At 38.2% G+C, this 13,780-nt stretch overlaps 1 protein-coding gene across 4 annotated transcripts in view; it reads right to left on the bottom strand.

Annotated features, from left to right (window-relative positions):
- LOC135204236 (ADAM 17-like protease) overlaps positions 1-13,780 on the bottom strand; it is an 80,507-nt gene that overhangs the window by 52,612 nt on the left and 14,115 nt on the right. For all 4 annotated transcript variants that reach the window (XR_010312143.1, XR_010312142.1, XM_064234345.1 and 1 more), the window contains exons 2-9: positions 7,275-7,428; positions 7,018-7,118; positions 6,555-6,676; positions 5,881-6,028; positions 4,628-4,866; positions 4,125-4,319; positions 2,341-2,479; positions 399-634 (exon numbers count right to left, since the gene is read on the bottom strand). Coding sequence is in view for 2 of the 4 variants with exons in the window: in XM_064234345.1 (XP_064090415.1) it covers positions 399-634; positions 2,341-2,479; positions 4,125-4,319; positions 4,628-4,866; positions 5,881-6,028; positions 6,555-6,676; positions 7,018-7,118; positions 7,275-7,428 (1,334 nt within the window). In the remaining 2 variants the exon portion in view is untranslated. The remainder of the gene's footprint in view (positions 1-398; positions 635-2,340; positions 2,480-4,124; positions 4,320-4,627; positions 4,867-5,880; positions 6,029-6,554; positions 6,677-7,017; positions 7,119-7,274; positions 7,429-13,780) is intronic.

Below are 13,780 nucleotides of genomic sequence, written 5' to 3'. Positions count from 1 at the left end.
AGACCACTATTACCTTGATTACTTTCTTTAAGTCAAATCAGGAGAGACATTAAGGAGGATGTAAAGATCTACAAACAAACTGGGCTAAGCAGAAAACAATAATCTTAAGCAAGATTTAGCATTTTTATATATACTTTATATTTTATGTGAAAATAGTTTTTGTGGATTAGAGTTGACATATTTAAAACTTGATTATTACAAAAATTCAAATATCCACCTATACTGATACATAATCACAGAATAAAATAAAGGAGATAATGCTTCATTTTAAATTTATTTCCATTTACTGTATTAACACTTACAATAACACTATTTTTAAAATCAATACTAAAATATAATGTAGTTTATTAATCTTATCAATAACCCAGAAAAAGCTAACTACTACAATATGTGCTTACTTTGTTATTGATGTCATATCCTGAAACTGAGTACGTGTACATAAGAAAAGAGCCTCCCTGGCTGGCACTTGGACTACACTCTGGACGATCTGGGTCATGTTCTGATCCCCAATTATGACCAAATTCATGTGCTGTCACAAGATCAGCTTCACGGGTGATGACTCTCTGGCCATAGTGATTCCTTGATGAACTTAGGCCTGAATTCAGGTACAAAGTGTGCCCATTTTTGAAGTATTCTGCAAACAAATAATTCCTGACAGGTCACTTTGAGGTGAGATTCTTAAAATTATGAAACAAGCTTTCTGTTTGGTATGAATAACATGCAGAAAATTAGGAACCATTAAAATTTCACTATTCAATATGCCACATGTCCAATATGACTTACCTAAGCATACCTTACACAATGTGCACTGTATGAAAATCTACTCCCTGATAACACATCAAAAGTTCAATCATGCTAATTAGAATGCAGCCAAGGTCAGCAATACCTTTATGAAAATAATAATGATGTTCATGACATTTAAAAAATTAACAATGAGGACTGACTTGCCATCTTAAAAAAAAAGTAACTGCATGCACAAAAGGCATAAAACATGATTAACATACCGTAAATGAGAGTTCTCCTTGTAAACAAAGTCTGCATCATTACATAGTTATTAATGTTTCAAAGTTTGCAGCACAGTGAATGGATAATCTTTGACATTTGCAACAAAAGTAAAAGGATCTGGGAGGGGGATAGGGATTAGGGAAAATTACTATGGATATCATGAAAACCTTTAGTTTAAACCTATGAGGAGAGGTGGGACAGTAAAAAAAACTTCCATACTTTTCCCCCGATTATCATTTGCTTCTTTCTAAATTCACTATTATGGATATGCATAATATTGAAGCATCACTATTATGGGTACTCCCACAGAAAAAAGTTGCTTAACAAATGTAAAGAACCTCACCTTGGCTAAGTTCTGTGTGCAGGTTGCAAAATTTAGTTGAATATCTTAAGAATTAAAACTTGTAACTGTACAAAAAACAAAATTTACCAAAGCTATAAAAAAAACCATATTGGATAAAATAATTATGAGAATAGGGTCTGGTCTTATGGGTGTCCAAGCCAATTGGCTAAAGCCATTTATGGATCCTAACATCTTGAGGATGTTGGTCTGTACCTAATTGGATCCCCAGTCCACTATGGGCACAATCGGTACACTCTACTAGAGGTACCATACCTAAAAAGTGAAAATGTACACATTTCTTCTACATTTAGTTAAATGCACAAAGCATGTATGAAAAAGTACCTGCAAAGTAACGACAGAAAAAATATGAAATGAAAGGAAAAATCATGCATAAAATACTGTAAAATGCAAAATTGAGTTTACTAAAAATAAACATAATTATGAACTCTTACCAAAAGCACAGTAAGCAATCAACAGTTACAGTAATCATGAGGCATTTCAAATCATCAAACAAAATTAAACAGAATATAAGAAATAAACACTGGAATGCATATTTAGTTAGTTACAGATAAATAAGTGTGACTCACTAACCATGCAAAAAAGGTGGTAAAATAAATCCCAGGATCAGGTCTATTGAAATAAGTCAACTTAGCAGTTAAATGTGCTTCAATTCTACAGCAGCAAACTTTTATCAACATAAAAAGAAACCTAACTTCTGCATACGACACATATAATGAAACACAAAGATAATACCACAAAGCAACTTTTAAAAATATATCTAAAGTGTGACATTCTGCCTGGATTCTGTAAAGGAATATACAGTTATGAGCTACAAAACTTGGCTACTGACAGAACCATAAACATCACTTGTAAATTTTACTGTAAACTTGTTGAGATTCCTTCCAAGAAACCAGGACTGGAAACTTAAAAATAAAATTAACAATTTTAATGTGAATTAAAGGGAATTCTATCATACTTCCCAAGAAACCCACCTGGAGTACAAATACCACCAACAGAATTCCTGCGAGGGGACCCTACATAAGCAAGGCCAAGAATTCCCCCTTCAAATTTTATGTCCGTGAAGAGATGAGCCAAGCAATAATCTTTATGAGAGTATTCTCGGCTAAAGACCTTTAGAAGAAAGGAGACAGCAGAAACATTTGAGCAAGAGACAAGCATCAAACCAGTTACATTGGGATAAGCTTTGCAAAAAACAGTACATCTGGATTTCTGTCAAAACCCTTTTTGTCAACAGTCAAAACCCTTTCTACCCCTCACAGAGAACTTCATCAAGGTAGCATAGTTCATAACACAATATGCAGTATATTTATCCCTTCTACTAAAGATTAAAGCAAAAGATTAAAGCAAGCCACTTGAAAGATGAAACTGCTGATTCCATGGCTTTAATTATCTGCTGCCACGGTGTGATAGACTTTGAAAAACACTCTTAGCCCTTGTTCACTAATCTCATTTACAAATACACATTAATTTAAATATATAAAAATACATAATTAAATAATGATGGTATTGTATTAAAATATTACACAGAATTTTTACTAAAAATACAAAGGATTGAATTCAGCCAGAATCCATTGGCAATTTAGCAGCATCAAGAATTCCAAAACCAACCTAAAAATTATTTGCACTTTCTCAAATAGTATCTCATGGAAATTTAAGAATGAACTTCAAATTCTGCCACCATCATAACTGCTTGCAACAGGGAAACTAGTAATTAAACAACAAAATCAGCAATGTCACTTGTGTTGAAATGGCCAACTCAATCTTTCAGTCACAATTTAACCCCATTTAAAACGGGGCTTATATTTCAGTAAACATATTTTGTGTTTAAATTATAAAATTATTAAAACAGAAATACAGGGAAGACTTTTACTATATCAAACTTGATATACTGTAGAATGCTCTTTGACAGAAAACCAATTTTAACATCTGGTAATGCAATATACGTATAGTGAATAGGCTACGTAAACCCTCACACCTCTCTAAGAATCCATACTATCAATTTTCCCCATACAAGCAGGCACCTTGTTAGTCAGAAAAAAAACCTTCTCAACATTACACACACAAAATTAGTAACCCTGGTATTTCAATATAATGCTGAATGTGTTAGTAATAAAAGCTCTGTAAATCAAGGCAAATTATTAATGAAAATTCTAAATACCCAGCTATACTTAACCTTAAGTTATGGTGATCATGCTTTCAATATAATTCCCAAATCATCTGGTAATCCACAAACATGAAGGGAAAAGAAGAACCAGACCTGAGCCAAACAAGTAGCAACAAACTCTAATTCCAACAAAGTCATTATATAAGAAGGGCTGACTTCAATCAAAACTTCATGTATAATTATGTCAATCATGTGTGAGACGCATATCATTCCCCCACCTGTTTTACGTATACAGCATACCTATCCTAACCTTTTAAGCAATGTCATTTCCCCTAAGAGAATTAATGATGTAACTTACCAAAACATTACTTAGCAAAACATTGAGCCCGTAAAAGTGTAAATATACTTAGGAAGGAAGAGACCAAAGGGAACAGAAAAAAAGTAAAAAGAAAACGATGAGACGAAAAGTAAAAAGAAAATTATGATAATGTTAATTATACTACAGATGTGTGTGAAACCCTCATAAGGGAATGACAGTTTAATATTTTCTAGCTATTCTACACTGCACTCATTAGTGTGTAATGATGAAAAATTCTGCATACGTCAGACAAACAACAGAGTAAAATGTGCCAGGCAACAAAGACATCTTACCTCTAAAAGGTTACGAACATCCCAAGATGCTTTCTCCATATTGTAGTGTACATGGTTTGTATTAACCTGATTCCATTCCTGATGAACTAAAATCTTCTTGATAACAAAACCCATTCCAGAAAATCCACTGTTATCTGATGTGTCTTTCCATACTGTATTTTCATAGATCTTATCCACACGATCAATCAAGCTAATCTGTAAATCATTAAAATTACATCTTATACTATTTTGTATTACGTAGTTCATTGCAACTGTGTAAATCAAGAAAAAAATTCATGCTATCAATATTAATGATATGGATTTCAAGAAGAGGAACATTCAACCTCACATGGTGGCTGTGAATCGACAATTATCACTGAAGAAAATATCAAAATTACGATCTACTAATACAGGATCAGAATATCCCCAGGTCTTCATTACTATTATTTGAAATATATTGATAATGTATAATTAAAAATGGGAGGAAATACAAGAGTCCAGGTGCAAGCAAACATCATACTTACAAGATAGTTAACAGTAGTTTTGTAGTTTGAACCACCCATTTCACGAAAAAAACGATAATCAGCAACCAAAAGCAATGGACAGCGCGTCTTTTCCACATTAAAATTATATGTGTCCGGTTGCTGACGTTTAACTCTCCTTCTAGGGCTCCCACCAGGTATGTCCCCAGAAACAGCTTCAAAAATCACACCATCTGATGTGTCATAACCTTCCAGCCAATCTTCATCATCATCATCACGCTCTGCAAATTTATTGTAAATGGAATACATGAATCTTTACACAAACTAGGGAGGCCAAGCACCAGAAACTAAAGCATATCAAGAATAAAATACACAATAAGGGATTAAAATAATGTACCTTAAACACACATTATGCACATGAAAAGTGCTATTTACTTTTCTACAAAAAGACAATTAAGCAGAAGTCTATCACTTTCCAGACATCAACTAACTAATGAGAATATTGATGTAAAGGTGTTTTTCCCCCCAACAGCAATTAAAATTATGACAAGCCAAGCTGCAAACATACGTAGTTGGAAAAACAGAATGCTACATGACAAAGGGCCCCAATAGGTAATGCAACCCAACAAGGAAAAATCAAATTTGAAGTAAAAAAAAAAAAAAAAAAACTATAATAAGGATGAAAAAAGAAAAATAAGTACTATATGAAAACTACCAAAACTCAGCCTACACAAGTAGACAGCATCTGGACCAGTTTGAACTTTTGACATTCCAGTCATTCAACTACACTATTAACAATGATCATTCCACAATTTGACCACAGCAGGAATAGAACTTTGCAAAAGAATAGGCAAGACCTACATCCACTACTACATGATGGATCTTAGCCTAGAAAAGATCTGAATGCAGATGATGATCTCCATTAGAACATGCACTCTAATAGTTCATTGAGAGACAGCGCCACCAGAGTTTAATACCAAGATCAGGGATAAGAAACAAAACTCAAAGTTTTTGTCCAACAACTTAAGATTCAGGTCAACTGCTGAAAAAAACTGGGGAACAATACTCAACACTGCAGAGTAAAATACTGAAAACAGTTTTTCTGAATAAACAAGTCTCTAAAACACAGTTTCTCAGTATACTGTATGCTAAAGTTCGTGCAACTGAAGAAGACAAACTAGACATATTTCTCCAACGTTAATTTGCAACCATTGATGATAAGCATATATATTATTTGTTTTATAACAAATGCTATCACAGGAGCAATACATTATTTTAAAATACTCTCTTCTTACCTGTTGTTTCATTTCCTTCTTTAACGTAATCACACATTTTTCGACCTTTAAGAGTTGGATGTTGATCCTCCCAGCTATATTTCATGTCTGAGCCCCGGTATACAATCATGGATTCAGAAGTCGTATCAGGTATGTGTCTCCAAGATGGCTGTAATATTAAGAGATGAATAACAGCCAAAACTCAAATAAAAGTCCAAGTGAAATTACTGAACACCTTGTTTGGCTAAATTTTTTTTTTAAACTTACTTAGCGACTGGCTGCACATTTAATATGCCATACTATCTTTTCAACAAAGAAAAACTAGATGAAAAACAATCAAGTTTATCGTGAAGATTTCGTAAACACTTGGCAGTAGTATTTAAACCAGTGGGTAATTACATTTTTTAATGCATATAATTTAAGAAATGATTAAAAAAGAGTACTGATGAGGAAAACGTCCGAGCATGTGTAACATATTGTATGAACAAAAATGAGCCATAATCAAAAGCAGAAAAAAATTTCTGGCAGATTACCAATTTTAGACAAAGGCTCACTTTATCTGAAACCTTAACAGATAATGCGAAAAAAAGGTTTATACTTATATAGTATTACACTGCTATTCTTACTTTCAATATAGAAGTCACAATAAGATTTTCTTATCTATAAAAACAAATGATATACAAATGACTTCTAACCTCTATGTGATAAGTGTCATCTATTGTGTGTATAGTTGCCGTCATGACACCATCTTCCAAGTGAGCAGAGACTTCTGACAATTTTTCACCAAAAACTCGCCCTTCATAGAAATTTTCATGGTCTGCAAAACATTCAAATAAAAGCAATAAGGCTGATTTTCTTATTAATTTTCTCTTAAGAAGACCTACTTCTGGCAGAAGTTAAAATACATATACCATACATAAATATTTATACCTAGCAATACCCAATGAAACTTAGCAGATTTCAAAATTTGCATTTGCTAAACAGTAACTTACAATACATACTTTCAACTTTATACTTATTGTCTTTTGTTTTTGCCCTCACCCACTACCAACTTTCTATGGATTAGTGGAGAATCAATTTTGCATCAAGTGGAATGTGAGGTTTTAGTGAAACACAAGCAATCATACATTAAGAGATGAAGATACTTAATTAACTTACCAACATGTATTACTTTCTCATTACCAGCACCATCAATAGCATAAGCTTTAAATAGTGGATGTAGCAGTCCTTTACGTGGGTTCAAAATCAACCGGAAATCCCTATAAAATTAGAAACAATAACTGATGAATGGTAAAATCCAGAGCATATATTGCAGTTAAATTATTGTAAAACCTTAAAAGATATCACATGCTACAAGGTCACTATATAATGAAATGAATCATACAGAATAACTGACACAGTAAGGGCAAACTTACCGACCAAGGGCGCTAAACTGCACTTCCTTTATCTTATTAAATCGGTGATTGCTCTCACTCGTGCCTCGTTTAACTATGTGATGCTTAAATGCAGAAGAATCTATAATTTCATAATATCGTAAATTTGGATGATGTGGACGCGATCCAAAAAGACCTGCAATTATAAGGTACAATTAATATATAAATAGAGCTAACAATTCCATCTTTCCAATTCTTATATCTAGATGGGTAAATTTGCAATGAATAATGTAGCAGCATACAGAAAAACTGGCAATCATTTTGTACAAATCTCTTGCTTCACTACTAAATCAAGAAACTCTTACAGCTAAAATTCGATGGATGGCATAGCTTAATTCCAATGGTGAATTTATCATCCTATGCTAGAATCATTTACTTTCAAGTGCAAGCTTCCAGTAAATATCTACAAACAATTATTCACCAATCCCCTCAAACATGTTTACAATCCTTTACTTTCATCAACTCTTACAAATGACTGCTAAATTTATGAAACCAGAATGAAGAGTGGTTTATAAATGGTAGTTTGATCACATCTAAAATTTAAAAGTATTATTTGGTCATTAAAATTTACAAGTTTTTCCAAATGCTTAAAAAAATCTTAGTCACTCTAAAATGTACTATAGTTACTGTGGATGGGCACCAAGATGAAAGACAAGAAGTGGGAATAAAGGAAGAGTAAAAGGCTAAAATGAGGATGCACCTAGAAACCAAAGAGATATTGCAAACATCCTTTAATATAATGCTTAAAATGCACCATGTCAGCTGCACTGATGGAACTAGACCCAAAGGGAGAACGCTAGGTTAGGGTGGGTCACACAAGATTAACTTAACACATGTATCCGATATTACTATTGCACTGGCATGGTTTTGAATAAGTTTCATATTCAGTCAAGTAAGATGCTGAAATCTAGGGTAGATTAGAATAAGCTAGGACAGGTTACATTACGATGTATCTCTACTTTCCAGTGATAGCCCTGTGGCCCAAAAACAAGCTGTGGGTAAACAGTAAACTGCTATGATATGAAATTGTTAAGATACAATAAAGTTTTATACATACTTACCTGGCAGATATATACTTAGCTAATGTCTCTGACGTCCGACAGAATTCAAAACTCGCGGCACACACTACAGGTAGGTCAGGTGATCGACCCCCTACCGCCGCTGGGTGGCGGTAATAGGAACCATTCCCGTTTTCCGACAGATTTTCTCTTCCACCTATCTCCTGAGGGGAGGCTGGGTGGGCCATTAAACGTATATATCTGCCAGGTAAGTATGTATAAAACTTTATTGTATCTTAACAATTTCATTTTTATACATGCAACTTAACCGGCAGATATATACTTAGCTGATTGGCACCCTTGGTGGAGGGTAAGAGATAGTTACTCAATATAAATAGCAATTCAAAAAACAGGGAAACAACGTCTTGTTGTAGGTACTATAAAATATTCTTAAAACCTTGGTTCCTACCTTATTGGGCAGAAGACTTCATGAATACTGTCTATGAGTCTGCTTGCCTCAAGAGTTTCAGTGAGGATGAGACCTGCCACTGAGAACTCTTCTGGATCTTATCGATGGGGGGGGGGCTAGCCCGCTTACTCGACAGAGCCTTGTCTCGGATCGTACCAATGGGGCTATCCCACTTACATGGTAGAGCCTTCACCTTTGTCATATCAACGGGGACTAACCCTCTTACATGACAGAGCCTAGGTCCAAACCATTACAAGGAGCATGAAAACCAATCTCGACCACCTGACCACACTAATATTGTTAGAAACTACGATTTGAAAGTGGTACATTTCCACTACCACTTTCAATCAACAATAAAAAACAACACCACAAAAATGATATTGTTATGATACAATAAAGTTTCATACATACTTACCTGGCAGATATATACATAGCTAAGACTCCGTCGTCCCCCCCGACAGAAATTCAAATTTCGCGCCACTCGCTACAGGTAGGTCAGGTGATCTACCAGCCTGCCCTGGGCGGCAGGACTAGGAACCATCCCCGTTTTCTATCATATTTTCTCTCTTCCACCTGTCTCCTGCGGGGAGGCTGGGTGGGCCTTTAATTGTATATATCTGCCAGGTAAGTATGTATGAAACTTTATTGTATCATAACAATATCATTTCATACAATCAACTTACCTGTCAGATATATACATAGCTGATTGGCACCCTTCGGTGGAGGGTAAGAGACAGCTACTATATGGAATAGACAGGTAAACAACATATGTTGTAGGTATAAATAAAACCTTGGTTCCTACCTGATAGGTGGTAGACTTCGTGGGTGTTTGCCCAGTAGTCTGCATCACCTCAAGAAACTTTAGCGAGATATATGATCTATGGCCAAGAGTTCTTGTGGGTCTGCCGATGGGGTCTTATCCGCTTACTCGGCAGAGCCTAAAAGGACTTTGTCAATGGGTGCTGATCCACTTATATGACAATACACCTTATGAAGGAGCACACAACCAATCCCGACCACCTGATCCTAACCATATGTTAAACTAAGGATTGTTCCGAGTTATCCCTGAACTCGTCACAACAACCGTAACTCAAAACCACTACGCACACATACATAATTGCAAAAAAAAATTATACTCATCTAATTAGATATGACAAGATTCTCTTACTGAACAACATAGACGGCCGCCCGTGCTAAACCAAGTCCTCCATTGTTCGAAGAGACTCCAGACCATATCCAAAAAGAAGAAAAGTATATACATTTAAGGATTGTGTCGGCTCCCGTACCCAGAATCGTATCCGCCGAAACGAAAGGACCTAGAGAAAAACACTTCTCATATGTCACACGAATGTCTTTCAAGTAATGAGATGCAAATACTGAGTTGCATCTCCAAAATGTCGTATCTATGTAGTTTTTAAGCGACATATTCTTATGAAACGAGAGAGACGTCGCTACAGCTCTCACTTCATGAGCTTTAACTCTCAACAGTTGTAACTGTTCGTCAGGACACGACCTTATGAGCGTCTGTAATGACGTTTCTCACAAAGAATGCCAGCGCATTCTTGGACATCAGTCTTGTGGGGTCTTTTTACCGCGCACCAAAGACCTTGTCTAGAGCCTCCCATCTGATGTTTTCTCTGAAGGTAGAACTCAGAGCTCTTACAGGGCATAGAGACCTCTCTGCTTCTCTGCCTACGAGACTCGATATGCCTTTGACTTCGAATGACTTAGGCCAGGGATTCGTGGGATTCTCGTTTTTAGCTAAAAAACAGGGTCTTAAACGAGCAAATAGCCGAGTCTCCCTTTTGAATCCTACTTTATCCTGCAGAGCATGTAATTCACTAATTCTCTTTGCCGTAGCTAAAGATAATAGGAATAGGCATTTTCTGGTGATGTCTCTAAACGATGCCACATGAGGAGGTTCGAATCTTTCAGATGAAAGAAACTTGAGGACTACGTCTAGGTTCCAGTTCGGAGGAGGTACCGGTTCCTTCGACTTTGAAGTCTCAAATGACCTTATGAGATCGTGGAGATCTTTATTATCTGCCAGATCTAATCCTCTATTCCTGAAGACAGCAGAGAGCATACTTCTGTATCCCTTTATTGTGGATACAGCTAGATGAGATTTTTCTCTCAGGAATAGCAGGAAATCAGCAATTTCCGCTATAGAGGTAGTGGAGGAGGACACTTCTTGGATCTACACCACCTTCTAAAAACCTCCCACTTCGATTGGTATACTTGCGTAGTGGAGGTTCTGCGTGCTCTCGCGATCGCGCTTGCCACTTCGCGAGAAAAGCCTCTCGCTCTGACAAGTCTTTCGATAGTCGAAAGGCAGTCAGAGCGAGAGCGGGGAGGTTTTGATGGTACCTCTTGAAGTGTGGTTGTCTGAGAAGATCCGTCCTTCTTGGTAGGGATCTTGGAAAGTCTACGATCCACTCTACCACCTCCGTGAACCAATCTTGGGCCGGCCAAAAGGGGGCTATTAACGTCATCCTCGTCTCCTTTGACGCCACAAACTTTTTCATTACTAATCCCAGGATTTTGAATGGGGGAAAGCATATACGTCTACTCGAGACCAATTTAGCAGGAAGGCGTCTACCATAAGTGCTCTTGGATCTTCCACGACCGAGCAAAAGACTGGCAGCCTTTTGAAATGAATGTGCGAAGAGATCCACATGAGGTGTCCCCCACAGCGACCAGAGATCTAGACACCAACTTGCCTCGTGTAGGGTCCACTCTGTATGAAGGACCTGGTTCCTCCTGCTGAGTCTGTCCGCCCTCACATTCCTTTACTCCCTGTACGAACCTTGTCAGAAGGGAGATGTTCCTGTGAGACGTCCAAAGCAATAGGTCTCTCGTCAGTTCGTAAAGGAACGAGTGAGTCCCTCCCTGTTTCCGAATGTAGGCAAGTGCGGTGGTGTTGTCCACGTTTACTTGCACTACTTTGTTTGACACCAGAGGTTCTAGACTCAAAGCCAGATGCACGGCGAAGAGCTCTTTGCAGTTTATGTCCAAGTCACCTGTGCTGGTTCCCAGGTGCCTGACACCTCTTCTGAGCCTAATGTCGCTCCCCAACCTTTCTCCGACGCGTCGGAGTAACAACACTAGGTCTGGGTTCCGTGTTTTTAGAGAGATCCCTTTGTTCTCTTCCAGAGGGGGCAACCACCATTCCAGGTGCGATCTTATCTCCACTGGAATGGGAAATACGTCCAAAAGCTGTCCGGTTTTCCAGCTCCAAGACTTCTTGAGGAAGAATTGAAGCGGACGTAAATGCAGTCTTCCTAGTGGGAAGAACTGTTCGAGCGAGGAAAGGGTCCCTAGAAGGCTCAACCATTCCCTCGCCGACGTATGTTCCATTTCCCTAAGAAGAGAGAGACTATCCGCAAACCTTTTGCGATTCTCTCTTGCGAAGGAAATACTCGAAAACCCAGAGAATCCATCTGAATCCCCAGATAGACTAGGTCCTGTCTGGGGGTCAGCTGAGACTTCTCGAGGTTCACGAGCAATCCCAACGCTTTGATCAAATCTAGAGTTAACATTTAGGTCCTCCAAGCACTGTCTCTCTGATCTGGCCCTGATTGAGCCAGTCGTCCAGATACAGAGAGATATTTACTCCTTTGAGGTGAAGAAACCATCGCCACATTCTTCATCAGGCTTGTAAGACCTGAGGAGCTGTGGACAGGCCGAAACACAAGGCTCTGAACTGAAAGATCCTTCCCCCCGTCATGAAACGGAGGTACTTCTTCGATGAAGGGTGGATCGGGACGTGAAAGTAGGCGTCCTGGAGATCTAGAGACACCATCCAATCTCCTTGTCGTAATGACGCTAGGACTGAAGCAGAAGTCTCCATGGAGAACTTCTCCTTCTGAATGAACAATTTGTTCAGAGAGCTGACGTCCAGTACTGGTCTCCAGCCTCCCGAGGCTTTCGCAACCAGAAAAAGGCGATTGTAAAACCCCGGGGAGTTTTGATCCAGTACTAGTTCTATCGCTCTCTTGTCCCACATTTGTTCCACCATCGATCGAAGAGTATCCCTCGCACAGGATCCTTGTACTTGGCTGATAGTTCCCTTGGTATTGACGTTAGGGGAGGAGTGTTCAGGAAAGGGATACGATATCCCTTCCTTATGATAGCCAATAAGAACGATGTCTGCGTTTATCAGTGTCCAGGCCTCCACAAATCCCAGGAGCCTGGCACCTACTGGTGCTTGGAGGAGAGAAGCTTCATTTTCCCTTTTTAAAGGGACGAAAGGCAGACCTACCTCTCTTTCTCCGGAGCCTTCCTTCTTGCGGGAGGTCTGGAGGTCGGACCACCTCGAAAGGGCTGAACTGATGTACTAGGTCCTTTCTTGTCAGATGCAGAAACAGGTTTCTTCTTCCTTGCTGACTGCGTCAGAAGAATCCTGAGTCGCCTTCTCAGTTAAAGAATGAGCAATGTTCCTTCACTAACTGAGAAGGAACAAAAAGTCAGATAGAGGCGAATACAGAAGAGCTGCCCTCTGAGCGTGTGAGACTGCCTTGGTTAAGAAGGCCCCATATACAGTCCTCTTCTTTAGAAGACCTGCTCCAAATAATGAGGAGATTTCAAAAGAGCCATCCTGTACCGCTTTGTCTATACAAGACAATATGCATAACAGGGCTTCAGGTTCGATTCCTTCCGAATCATGGGCTTTCTTGGACATCACCCCAAGGGACCAATCTAAGAAGTTGAAAACTTCCAATACATGAAAGAGTCCCTTGAGGAGATGGTCCAGTTCAGAAATTCCCCACGTAATTCGTGCCGAATTGAGACCTTGTCGACGTGAAGCGTCAACTAAGGTCGAAAAATCTGCTTCCGACGTAGAAGGGAGAGCAATAATACCCATATTCTCTCCCGTCTGATACCAAATGCCTCTTTTACCAGCTAATCTTGCTGGAGGGGCATGGCAGAGAAAACTGTTCTCACTAAGTCTTTCTTAGACTTCATCCATGAGTCTAAGGATTGGTAAGGCCCTCTTCATCGAAATGGTGGGCTCATTTTGA

This window comes from Macrobrachium nipponense, chromosome 44 (genome assembly GCF_015104395.2).
Source record: "Macrobrachium nipponense isolate FS-2020 chromosome 44, ASM1510439v2, whole genome shotgun sequence".
Lineage (NCBI taxonomy): Eukaryota > Metazoa > Arthropoda > Malacostraca > Decapoda > Palaemonidae > Macrobrachium > Macrobrachium nipponense.
Note: the sequence above shows the minus strand (reverse complement) of the source record. Positions and strands in the feature narration are given on the sequence as shown.